At 39.8% G+C, this 12,308-nt stretch overlaps 2 protein-coding genes across 7 annotated transcripts; one reads left to right on the top strand and one right to left on the bottom strand.

Moving 5' to 3' along the window:
- Positions 1–33: 33 nt before the first annotated feature.
- On the bottom strand, positions 34–12,173 carry golm1 (golgi membrane protein 1). 6 transcript variants are annotated; one of them, XM_088295975.1, is made up of 12 exons: positions 11,689–12,173; positions 5,588–5,723; positions 4,343–4,522; positions 4,212–4,266; positions 4,065–4,124; positions 3,802–3,904; positions 3,077–3,191; positions 2,853–3,009; positions 1,622–1,771; positions 1,158–1,331; positions 529–624; positions 34–395 (listed from the first exon to the last, which is right to left on the bottom strand). In XM_088295975.1, exons 2-11 carry the CDS (start codon positions 5,714–5,716, stop codon positions 530–532), a joined length of 1,218 nt encoding a protein of 405 aa, XP_088152101.1. In that variant the 5' UTR covers positions 5,717–5,723; positions 11,689–12,173; the 3' UTR covers positions 34–395; position 529. The 6 variants fall into 6 exon arrangements, with proteins under 6 accessions (XP_088152101.1, XP_088152087.1, XP_088152079.1 ...); XM_088295961.1 differs by having other exon boundaries at positions 34–411; positions 11,854–12,172; XM_088295953.1 differs by having other exon boundaries at positions 34–411; positions 11,689–12,170.
- Positions 7,147–9,684, top strand: LOC148344286 (uncharacterized). The gene is made up of 2 exons (XM_088295945.1): positions 7,147–7,981; positions 9,244–9,684. Exons 1-2 carry the CDS (start codon positions 7,199–7,201, stop codon positions 9,253–9,255), a joined length of 795 nt encoding a protein of 264 aa, XP_088152071.1. The 5' UTR covers positions 7,147–7,198; the 3' UTR covers positions 9,256–9,684.
- Positions 12,174–12,308: the final 135 nt, after the last annotated feature.

Consider the following 12,308-nt stretch of genomic DNA (forward strand, 5'->3'; position numbering starts at 1 on the left):
ATTGTCATAAAAGGAATAATGACAAAGAATAAATCTTCTCAACAATTTTATTGTATGATTTTCATAAAGTCTTTGTTCAGCAGGTCAAAATATATTTACACATAAAAAAAAAAACATCTGTCACATACTTAAAAATCGAAGTGATCTGCTGGTGCAGAGAAGGTCTGAATTCATTCTTCAATGGTTCCGGTCCATTCATTTGTACAGGGCAACTAATGAGATTTCACTTCATTCAGTGGACATTTTGGTGAATGAGTGAGCATGTCGTCCTGGAAGCTCAAATATGACTCATAAAAATTACTATTAAAAACTATCAAGTTTGTGCTGTTGTGTCTGGTTGACTGACCAATCAACAGGCAGTCAAAAAGCCTCACATGTCCACTGGGTGTGCTTTCCTGCAAGGAAAACAGCCTACAGTGACAAAAACGGAAAGTTCAGATGGAGTCAGATTGTACTGACTTAGTTTTAGTTAGATAAAGAATGTTCTAAATGGAGCAAAAAAGCAAGTGTGCGCGTCTGTATTTTTACCTTAATTCTGAGCCAGTTCAGCTTGCTTGTCCGCCTCAAACTCTCCTTCGTTGCCATCGTCGCCGTAATCATCCAGCGCCTCCTCCATCACTTTGTCTGAGGAGTACAAATAAGCCAAAGAAAAAAAATCACTTTTCCTCTTTTGTGGCAATGTCACACAATAAACACACAAAGCAAGTGCAACAGAAAACAACTTGTTGAGATTTGACGTTGCGGTGTAATGGTTTGAAGTTTAAACGCTACGGTTATCGCCGTAGTTAGCCTCTTCTGAAGTGGCGTCACAAAAAACAAAAAGAAAAACTCACTAATGGAGTTCATTCTTTAGGTGCCCACTTTTCTAAACTTTCACAAAATTTGCAGATGTCATTAACCGATGTCAATGCTTGCAAGTTTAAGGTTCTACGGTTAGCACAACAAGTCAAAGGAAAGGCAATGTCATTTTGATGCTTGCGGATCTTCTGTCGTCAAACATACGCGAACACGCAGACATAGATATGCACAACCTCATACACACATGCAAACAGTACACACACTGACATTTACAGAAACATTCACACGCACACACACACACACTCACACACACACACACTCACCCCTAAACAAACTAGCACACACGAACACAACCATACCTATTGCTGCATCCCGTCTGGGTTGCTGCTCTTTGCTGCTGTCCAGCCCTCCTCCTCCCAGCGCCTGCTCATCACCACGGTCATAATTCTTCCCGTCTTGTTTTTCCTCCAAGGCAGTCATGTCGGCTTTTCCTCGGCCAATCAAAACACCTCCCATTTCGTCCCATTGCGATGCTTGAAAAGACATCATAACGCGTCACTGAGGAGAACCTCAGCACAGAAGCTTGAACATCATCAGAGGCTAAATCCCATTTCTTTATTTGCAACCGTCTCTTTCCTCACTCTCGTTTCCTTGTCAGATTATCTCAACAGAGATTCTGAAATCAAGTTCCATTTCCGATCAATGATACATGACCATTTTTTTGTACATTTGCGTCAAGAAGCTAAAAGTCTTCCGCAAAGCAAGCATCAGTGATTCCTTGTTGAACCATGAAGACACATGAGATTCACCCAGCATATCTAACCTTTTGCCTGGGGGGCAACTACATCCACTTGTGTCAGGTTGCTTGACAAAACCGATTTGCTGGTCTGTGCCGGCAAGGCCATGTCAGGATTTTTTATGGCATCTTTTGTCACGTCCAACTGTTGGATGTCCTCCAAGCTCGGTGCAGCACCTAGGAGGTTACAATAAAGTCATTTTTTTTCAGTTCAATTAAATATTAATTAGACAATGGAATTTATGTAGAACTTGGCGCTATCCCTGCAACTCAGGATTTTAGAATTCAATTTGTCTCCTCTGTTTTTTCAGTTTTTTTTTTTAAAGAATTTTTTTTTATAATTTCTATCCCTTCATTCAAATACAGGACATCAAATTGGCAGTGTAAAAAATGCACGAACATAGATTATGATTCTGGAATTAGTTTGGTCTGCACCATAACAGAGAAGAGGCAGAAATGGTGATCAGTGTATTCCAAAGTAAAAGCAGACGTTTGTAAATGTCTTATTTACAGTAGATTAAACAAAGGTAACACTGGGGAACAACATTTTTGTTGAGTTACGTCTGACAGATGTTTTTAACTATTTTTTGGGGTGAGGAATCCGAAACAGATCAGTTTTTTTCTATAAAGTCAAGTTTTTGAGCAACAGGATCCCTGTTTTCTTAAAAAATATGAAATAAATGTGCACCTGACGAAAAAACAACATTCTCTAGGTGCACACACTTGTAAACCTTCGCCACTTAGCGCGATACGACCTTAAGATAAAGGGCAGCATTAATCCTCTTAATTGCTATTCTGCTCGCTTTTGTTTGCTGATATTCATGGTATTGACGAATTGGGAGCTGCACACACCTCTCATCGCACTTTCTCAAATGTGACTGCACAAACAAGTTGCCACGTAGCTGTAGATGAGTCCAATTGTAATCAGCTCTTCTTACTACAGTCTTACTACGGCTAATCAGTGGCATTTTGCTTATTTGGAGCGCTAGCTGTGGAAAACAAAAACTTGACATACTAGAAAAAAACTGACTGCAATTTTGGAATCACTAAACCACTTTTCGATTTAATCAGCATAAAAAGCTAATTCAAGAGAATTGTTTTTTTTTTAATTGTTCCCCAGTGAATCAGTTTGCTTTTATGTGGAGGACTTAAGATTTGAGATTCTCAAGTTCATAGAATCAAAGGTTAAACAGCTCTCTTAATGAATAATGAAATATCAAAATTGTTGATTAAAGTAACTATACTGAATGCGCTTTACCTTGTTCCTTGAATACACTGTTGGCGTAGCGTGCAAGAAGCTTGCTGGCTTTGGCCGTCGTGAGGTTGGAGGGGTGATTCAAGTCGGCCGAGCCCTTAAGGGACACGTTCACCAAATCGCCTTCCACTTTGACACCATTGTTCTCAGATTTCTCGTCCTGCCAACGGTTTACGACTCATTTGATGTGATGTCACTCAAAAAAGTGGCCTTTGACGTCGGGTTACCTGGTTGGTGGTGGGGACGACCGGCTTGGCCATCTTCTGAACTTTCTGTTTGGCAGCGGCCACTCGCTCGTCACACAGTTCTTTCTGGGTCAGGATCTGCGAGTTACACTGTGTCCTTTTCGCACATACGACATTACACACGTGTTAACAAAGACCACTGATCATAGCATATAATTCTTATGTATATATGTGTGTGCGTGTGTGTATTGAATAAGTAAGAACAGAACCTCTTTAAAACTCACTCAGTAATGCAATGTTAAAGTTAAGTTTCATCAGTCGTCATGAAATACGATGTACTTGTCGATCAAACACAACTCATGAAAAAGTCTCAAGGATCCATGACCAAAACTAAACTGGAAGTCGGAGATTTCTGTGTGATACAGCCATGTTTGTGACATCCAGCGCTCAAACTCTTTCAAGGGAATTCACTAGTCATAGACCGTTTATCAGCAACAGCCATTTTTTCATTTCAAGGCCCAGAAATTAAAAGTTGGTATGCTCGGCTTTTTTTAAGGATTTGCAATGATTTAATTGCTTACTTCATCATGTTTAAATTCCATTGTGCTTTTCCTCTCAATTTGACAATTTTGTTTTGACCAGATTAAAAGAGAATACGTTAAACGTGTTTGGTGGGCTTCTTTCCAGTTATGGCTTCCATCCATATTCAAAAAGGCAAGTATGTTAAGATTCAATGAAGACTACATAGGTTTGAAGGCATTTCTTACATGTCATACGTGAGTTTGTCATTGAGGCTTCTGATGTTGCTCTGACAAGCCTGCAGCTCCGTCTGCAGCTTCCTCACGTCGTCGTTCATCTGATTTAACTGGCCTGCCAACGCAAAAGGACGCAACGCTTAAAAAAAATGCTTGAAATCCACAAATTGGATGAACACAAACAAACTCCTTTTAGCTAGGCAGAATTCAGAAAATGCCCCATGTGACAGAGGAAATACAGGAATACAAAACAAAACAAAAAGTCAGATACAAACTTAGAAAATGATGCTTTTTTTCCTCATTTTTGAAAGTGGAGAGAGAAGAGTTCAATTGTCCTAAGTGGAAGACACACATGGTGCGGGCAAAGCATCAGCGCTCAGCCCTAACGGTCACTATTGGAGAAAGCATAATAAAATGGCTACCTTTAAGTTCTTGTTTGGCTTTGGTGCTGGTGGATATGTTCTGCTGCAGTGTTGTCTGCAGAATAAAGTAACACAAAGTGAGTTGAACCTAAAAAAAAAAATTGAACTCAATTATTTTATTTATACTTTACCTTCTCTTGGCCGCAGGTGTTCTCGGCTTCGGCTAGCCGCTGCTTACAGTGAGTCTCGATGAGCTCAATCTGATCCTTCTGCCTGTGGATCTCCTTCTGGAACTCGTACTTTTTCACCTCATCAGCGGCGCGGTCTGCCGCCCCGCGACGCACTTGGCCCTCCAGTTCATATAGCTTGGTCTGTCACCAAGAAGCAGGGGGAGACATTCTGATGAGTCACACAAACCTCCATTTAAATACTGCCAGTGGAAATCACAGCACGCACGCAATGTTCCAAGTTTGAACAAAATTTAATAACATGACTCAACATACATTATTTCCTAAGGGAGAGGAGTGGAGAGAACAAATGGTGATTATTTTTTTGTTTTGTTTTGGGGATGGCTTTTTTGGGGGGGGAGTAATTTTCATGAAACTATTCAGACATTAATTTTAATTATATTTTTTTTTAATAAATACAATCATATCAAATTAATAAATAAACATTTTATGAAAGGGTTTCAAATTATTCAAATATCAATAAGACCTTTTTTTACATGTAAAGATTTTTATAATACAATAAAATACATAAGAATTATCATTTTGGGATCGAAATGGCGATTTCAGTATTGTATTGTACTTTTTTTTTTAAATGGCCTGTATCCCTCACAAAGCCTCCTTAGTGCTGTTGCAATATTGTTAGCGCATGGTAATAGCTTTTATTGTTTTAAATTGCATAATGGCATTTTCTGTCATGTTTGTAAACATCGCTGCACAATGTGAAAAAAAAAATCGCAGATCAAATCGAAATTGCAATATCTGCCAGAATAATTGCAATACATTTTTTTCCTAATATTGTTCAGCCCTATTGGAACGGAAAAACTCCCTCAGGATATGGGTTTTGTTTGTCAATGATCAGGCACTTAACAACGCAATCTTGGTGGCGGGCAAACAGGAGTGCATGCCTCTTAAAACCAGCCGGTATGTTTGCCAGAAACGGCGGCAACTTCATCTTACCACCACGCTCACGCACCCAAACTTCCAACAAATTGTTGAAAATCCAATAAAGATTGTGGATCATAAATCAGCAAAGTCAAAATGGCACCAAGCACTGTGAATAGAAAATAAAGCCGAAGTAGCAGGCGTATAGCCACACACACTGGCGCGTCGTCAGTCATTTTCAACGCTCTCAAAGCAAAAAGCATAACATAGCATTGCATCAAACAAACCTACGCATCCTACTTGGAGGAAATAACAGGAAGACGCTACCTGTAGCTCGAGGTTACGTGAGCTGGACACCCAGTAGTTGAAGCTCAGGACCAGGATGCATGCGACCAGAGCGGCGATCAGTAAAGGCGGAGACCTTCCTCCACGCCGCCCGTTGACAAGACCACCCATTATTTGTCTGGAAATACACCAAAGAAAGGGGTCAAGAACTTATTACATTTATTTAGACCATGTTTGAGGTAAGCTATAATAGTAACAAATCTATTTTAAGAATACTCACGTTATTTTTTTTATGCAAACTTCCTAGATTCATAGTTAGAACCAAAGCAACGCCCTAACAACCAAAATGCCCAAATTGACAATGATTTAAGAGGTTTATGCTCTCCATCAGAAAAAGTTTTCCGGCACATCACTTGTCAGATAGGCTGAAAAAGAGCCACCACGTTCAAATGACGGCCGGACTACACCCTTTGAAAAATGAGCATGTCAAACCAAAAGGATAAGCAGAGCTGCATTGATGTTGGACACAGTTTTTGACGTCTTAGAAATGAAAGACCATATTAAACGTGAATATAGTATTGGAAACTTTTTGAACGTGGCAAGTTTTCCTCATTCACTAAACTTTGTACTTTTGAATTTTTCATCACAAATGTGATTGAAACTCATATTGAAGATAACATTTATTAATATTTTGTTTACATATGTTGAAAATTGCATTTTGTGAAAATAGTAAGACTTTGTAGACACATTTCTATAAATATTATTTTTGGCAGTTGATTTTTTCATCGTATTTATTGTGTGGAGCTTTTGCATTATTTATGTTAGATGTGTTTTTGTTTTGTTTTTTTGCTCCACAACTTTATATTTTGTTCAACAACATAGGATTACTGTTGAATTATATGCTCTCATGGTATTCTTTAGTTTAAGTAATGATATATTTAATTATATGTCATTATGTAAATTTGGGTATGTGTGTATTTTGTTGAATGTCACATATATTTTCGTTACTGTCGTAAATCTCGCGTGGTTTACGTGATGACGTTTTACGTTTGTTGAAATGCCTTTTATGGATGTTGGCTGTGGGAAGACATGTTGTGTCGAGTGACTGAAAAATAAACAGCAAGATGGAAACATCCTAAACTTGTCGTGGTGTTGTGTTGGTGCGGTGAGCCGAAAGGAAATATGGAATACGAAGCTGCAAACGCAACAGGTTATGGGCCCAGGCGCGGCACAGGAGGAGGAAGATGGCAACGGTTAGTTTTCGACGGGAATGAAAACAACTACGAACTTTGGGAGGTAAAGTTCCTCGGCCATTTGAGGATACTCGGATTGAAAGACACTATACTGTCTACCGCCGCACCCGATCCACAAAAGAATGAAGAATGCTACGCGGAGCTAATTCAGTTTCTCGACGACACAAGCCTGTCATTGGTGATGAGAGAAGCGGCAGACGACGGCAAAAAGGCGTTGGAAATACTACGCGGCCATTACGCGAGTCAGGGTAAGCCCAGAATTATTGCCCTGTATACGGAATTAACTTCCTTAAAGAAAGAAACTGAGGAAACTATAACCGACTATGTCATTCGTGCTGCGAAGGCAGTAACCTCCTTGAGAAATGCAAAGGAGATAATAAGTGATGGACTGATAATAGCTATGATTCTGAAGGGCCTCCCAGAAACATACAAGCCTTTCTGCGTCCACACTACACAAAGCAGCGATGACTTAACGTTTGCACAGTTTAAAAGTCGGCTACGAAGCTACGAGGAGACGGAAAAGTTTGACTCTAACACAAAGACAGACAATGTAATGAAAGTAGACATATCATCGGTCGTCTGCTACGGATGTGGAAACCGTGGACATCTTGTGAGAGATTGCCGCCAAAGAGGGGTGACGAAGTGGTGCAACTACCACAGGAGTGCTACACACAGTGATGAGACATGCAGGAGAAAAACCAAGATGAAAGATGAAGCAAAACAAACGGCAGAAAGACAACAGGATCATGAGGAGGAAGAGACATTTGTGTTCAAGGTCAACCACAAATATCTCTCATACAATGCTAAAAGGAATGCATTAATGGTGGACTGTGGAGCAACATCACATGTTGTAAATGAGGAACACAAATTCACAACGTTTGATGAGACTTTCAACCCAGCAAGACATTATATGGAACTAGCAGACGGAACCAGGAAAAACAATGTTGCATTGAAAAGAGGAGATGCCAAGGTCTTCCTCCAGGACGCGAAAGGAAGATGTGTCGGTGTCACGTTGAAGAAAGCCTTGTATATACCAACGTACCCTCAAAGCATCATGTCAGTGAAAGCAGCTACGTCGGATGGAGCCATAGTAACATTCAAGGAAGGACAAAATGAACTCATAACCAAAGATGGAACAGTTTTCGACATCGAGGAACATGAAAGACTGTACTTCGTGAGAACGGTAAATCACAACGAACAAAACTATGATGAGTCATTTACTGACATGAAGTCAAAGGACAATGCGAATCTGACTTGTGATGTCAAAACATGGCATGAAATTTTGGGACACTGTAATATGGATGATGTGTTAAAATTGCCAAATGTGGTAAAGGGCATGACAATTACAGGTAACTCTAAAGTAGAATGCAATGTGTGCACAGAGGGAAAATTCATCAATAGTAGAAATAGGACATTGGATGCAAAAGCTAATGCACCTCTTGAGATGGTGCACACTGACTTGGCAGGCCCCATTGAACCAACTAGTCAGGATGGTTACAAGTATGCAGTTTCATTCATAGACGATTTTTCAGGGGCCGTGTCTGTTTATTTTCTCAAAAGCAAAAGTGACACACTATTAGCAACAGAAAAATTCCTTGCTGACAGTGCCCCATACGGCAGTGTCAAATGCATTAGATCGGATAATGGTACAGAATACACCAACAATGCCTTTCAGTCGCTCTTGAGGGATAAAGGCTTTAGACATGAAACTTCATCCCCATACTCTCCACACCAAAATGGTACAGCCGAAAGACAATGGAGAACACTCTTTGAAATGGGACGGTGCCTGTTATTAGAAAAGGGGTTACCAAAAGTGCTGTGGCCTTATGCTGTCCAAAATGCTGCTCATATCCGTAACAGATGTTACAATGACAGGGTTAAAAACACTCCATATTTCATGATGACAGGAAGAAAACCAGATCTTTCCAAACTGTGGGTGTTTGGATCAGAATGTTATGTATACAAGCACAATCACAAGAAATTAGATGCAAGAGGTGAAAAGGGGATTTTTGTGGGGTACAGTAAAAACAGCCCTGCATATCTGGTGTATAACCCACAAACTGAAAAAGTATCGAAACACAGACTGGTAAAATTCATCAAAAATAAGTGCATGGAAAGAGAGACACAAACAGATGAATTGGATTCAGAAATCATGGGAAGCAGGAGTACATTTTCTAACACTGAGGGTTTTGAAGATAAACCACACGAAGTTGGCAGTGAAAGTCATGACTTTAATGAGAACGAGGGCATGATAAATACAGATGTGTCACAGTATGATGAGGCGTCAGAAACACGAGGTGACAAAACGAAAAATGCAAGTCCTGATTACGGTATAAACCACCGTTATCCAAAAAGAGAAAAGAATCCTCCAAAATACTTAAATGATTATCTGACAGACCTCAATGACAACGATATTGCTAACACAAATGTTGATCATTGTTACAGAGCCATATGTGACGTTCCACAAACGTATAGTGAAGCCCGGATGTCGGTCGAGGCACCCGGATGGATACAAGCGATGAAGGAAGAAATTCAATCACTCCAAGAAAATGAAACATTTGAACTGGTTTCTCTACCCGAAAGCAGGAACTTAATAGGGGGGAAATGGGTATATGCCTTGAAAGAAAATTCAGAAAGAGGAAAAGTATATAAAGCTAGATACGTTGCTAAGGGCTACAGTCAAACAGAAGGCATTGACTACCATGAGACGTTTGCTCCAACAGCTAACATCACATCTGTACGGGCTTTGATGCAGATAGCAGTCCAAAACAATCTCATCGTCCACCAAATGGATGTAAAAACAGCTTATTTGCATGCGCCGATAGATGAAGAAATCTTCTTAGAGCAGCCTGAGGGTTTTGAAAAGACATCAGAAAAAGGCGAGAAGTTGGTATAAAGGCTAAAGAAATCCCTCTATGGCCTTAAACAATCTGGAAGGAACTGGTACAAGCTTCTAAATGATCACCTAGAGCAAGGAAATTTTGTGAGAAATCTATCTGATCACTGCGTATACAGGAAACAGATAGAAAATGAGGTGATCATTATTATCATTTGGGTAGATGATCTAATAGTGGCAGCAAGCAACAGTGATCTACTTAATAAATTCAAAGACACCATGAAATCCAGGTTCAATATGAAAGATTTGGGCAAAATATCGTACTTCTTGGGCATTCAGTTTGAGCAAAAGGGTGAAGAAATCAAAATGAGTCAGAAAAGGTATATCGTCAAAGTGCTTGAAAGATTTGGAATGTCAGACTGTAAACCCAGATACACACCAAGTGAACCAATACTGGGGGTGAATGAAGAAAGTAATAAAAATGAGATGGCCAACCCCAAAGAGTACCGTGAGATTGTAGGTAGCCTGATTTATGCCATGACGTGTACAAGACCAGATATCAGCTGGATAGTGAGCAAATTGTCACAAACACTTGCAAACCCAAAAGCATGCAATTTAGTGACTGCTAAACATGTTTTGAGATATCTAAAAGGTACCATGGATTACGAATTAATATACAAGAAAAATGATGAAGATTTAAACCTGGTGGCGTTCAGTGACTCTGATTGGGCATCATCTGTAGAAGACAGACGTAGCACTACGGGCTACTGCTTCAGCATGACAAAACAAGGCCCTGCAATCTCATGGAAGTCGAAGAAGCAGCCTATAGTGGCTCTTTCAACTTGTGAAGCCGAATACATTGCTTTGGCAACCACTACACAAGAAAGCATGTATTTAATTCAGTTGTTAAATGGTATGGATCATACAACATACAGTTGCACCAGGATTTATGGAGACAATCAAGGGGCCATTGCTTTGACCAAAAACCCAGTGAATAGACAGAGATCTAAACACATTGATGTTAGGTTTCACTTCATCCGTGAAGCACTTCAAAATGGAAAAATAGACATTGCATACTGTCCGTCAGAAAACATGATTGCAGACATATTAACAAAAGCAGCATCTAGGATTAGGATTGAAAAATTTAAAACTTGGTTCTTTGGAAATTAAAGGTCATTGTTTTGAGCTGATGAGAGCAAGGGAGGGTGTTGAATTATATGCTCTCATGGTATTCTTTAGTTTAAGTAATGATATATTTAATTATATGTCATTATGTAAATTTGGGTATGTGTGTATTTTGTTGAATGTCACAGATATTTTCGTTACTGTCGTAAATCTCGCGTGGTTTACGTGATGACGTTTTACGTTTGTTGAAATGCCTTTTATGGATGTTGGCTGTGGGAAGACATGTTGTGTCGAGTGACTGAAAAATAAACAGCAAGATGGAAACATCCTAAACTTGTCGTGGTGTTGTGTTGGTGCGGTGAGCCGAAAGGAAATATGGAATACGAAGCTGCAAACGCAACAATTACCCTTGCTCAACAAGATCCTTCAGAAGGAAAATATTCAGTTTTCATGCTGCTAACAACGCGTCAACTATAATTGCGGTTTTAGTATTCAATAGAAATGGGCGTCAGTGATGTAAAGACACACCACTCGTAAATGGCAAGCAAAGCAGACAAACAGGAAAGATGAGCAGAGAAAATTGTGCTATAAAAATGCTATGAATAAAAAATGGTTTTAACACGAAGCTGCCACAGCCACACTGATATCCATTTATATTAGACCAACGCGGGATATGACACGGTCACAGACAATGGCAGGAACTTCATCACAAACGGAGCGTTAGCAATAAAAAATAAACATGATATCAACCTTTAGCGATGACTGTTTCCTTACAATTTAGTAGCTTCCTCGTCCGTACCCCCTCCAAATAAAAAAGATAGCTTTGATCTAAGTTAACACTAACCCAGCTAGCATCTATCCCGTGCCCTTTCTTCAATCATTCCTTCCATTTGACACGTTAGCTTACTAAGAGGTTAGCATCATCTTACCCGGTAAACCCAAAAAGAGGAGCTGGAATGCGTCGCCAAAATGATTCGGCGGCTTTTAATTTTATCTAAGAGTGTCGCAACGTTGCCCCGACTGACGGCAACGGCGCATAACGATGAGTTCTAATTAAATCTTGAGCTAATAGCCAAACACGAATAGTAGCATACTTCTGTTTACAGTCTTTGACTGGCAGTGGCACCGCAGGTGATAGGTTCCAGTGCGGTCCTAAAAAAACGTTTCTTCGCAGGGATTAAAATAAAAATTCAGATTCGGGTTAAATTTCCAGGATTGGTTTGATAACGAATCCACAGACGGACGACGTGTTCTAACGTGAAATAAAAGCGTTAACTCTTAAAATATTCATGTGATTACCGGACACTTTCCAATTGTAACTGGCTGTGGCATTTTGAACGACAAAGAAAGGCATCTAGCATGTATTTTTTTTTTTAAATAATTAACAAGGACACTTAAGGCCTTAGTATTCGGTTTACTGGAGATGACCTCATTGACGCCGAACACTGAGGGAAGCACTGATTTTCATCGTGATGAGTTTCCTGGTGAGTGTCTTGTTTCTTTACGACGGCCTGTGAAGGCAGCACAACTTTTTATTGCTGGCGAAGGC

This window comes from Idiotropiscis lumnitzeri, chromosome 1 (genome assembly GCF_059441095.1).
Source record: "Idiotropiscis lumnitzeri isolate Australia: NSW breed Sydney's pygmy pipehorse chromosome 1, RoL_Ilum_1.0, whole genome shotgun sequence".
Classification (NCBI taxonomy): Eukaryota; Metazoa; Chordata; class Actinopteri; order Syngnathiformes; family Syngnathidae; genus Idiotropiscis; species Idiotropiscis lumnitzeri.

Bases quoted from the DNA above. Each gene is read 5' to 3' on its own strand.
- golm1 (XM_088295975.1), bottom strand. From the start codon at position 5,716: ATGGGTGGTCTTGTCAACGGGCGGCGTGGAGGAAGGTCTCCGCCTTTA. The intron at 4,523-5,587 runs GTAGCGTCTTCC...TCTTGGTGACAG, and splicing joins CACGTAACCTCGAGCTACAG to ACCAAGCTATATGAACTGGA. The intron at 3,905-4,064 runs GTTTGTATCTGA...TTGCGTTGGCAG, and splicing joins AAAAAAGCATCATTTTCTAA to GCCAGTTAAATCAGATGAAC.
- LOC148344286 (XM_088295945.1), top strand. From the start codon at position 7,199: ATGATTCTGAAGGGCCTCCCAGAAACATACAAGCCTTTCTGCGTCCAC.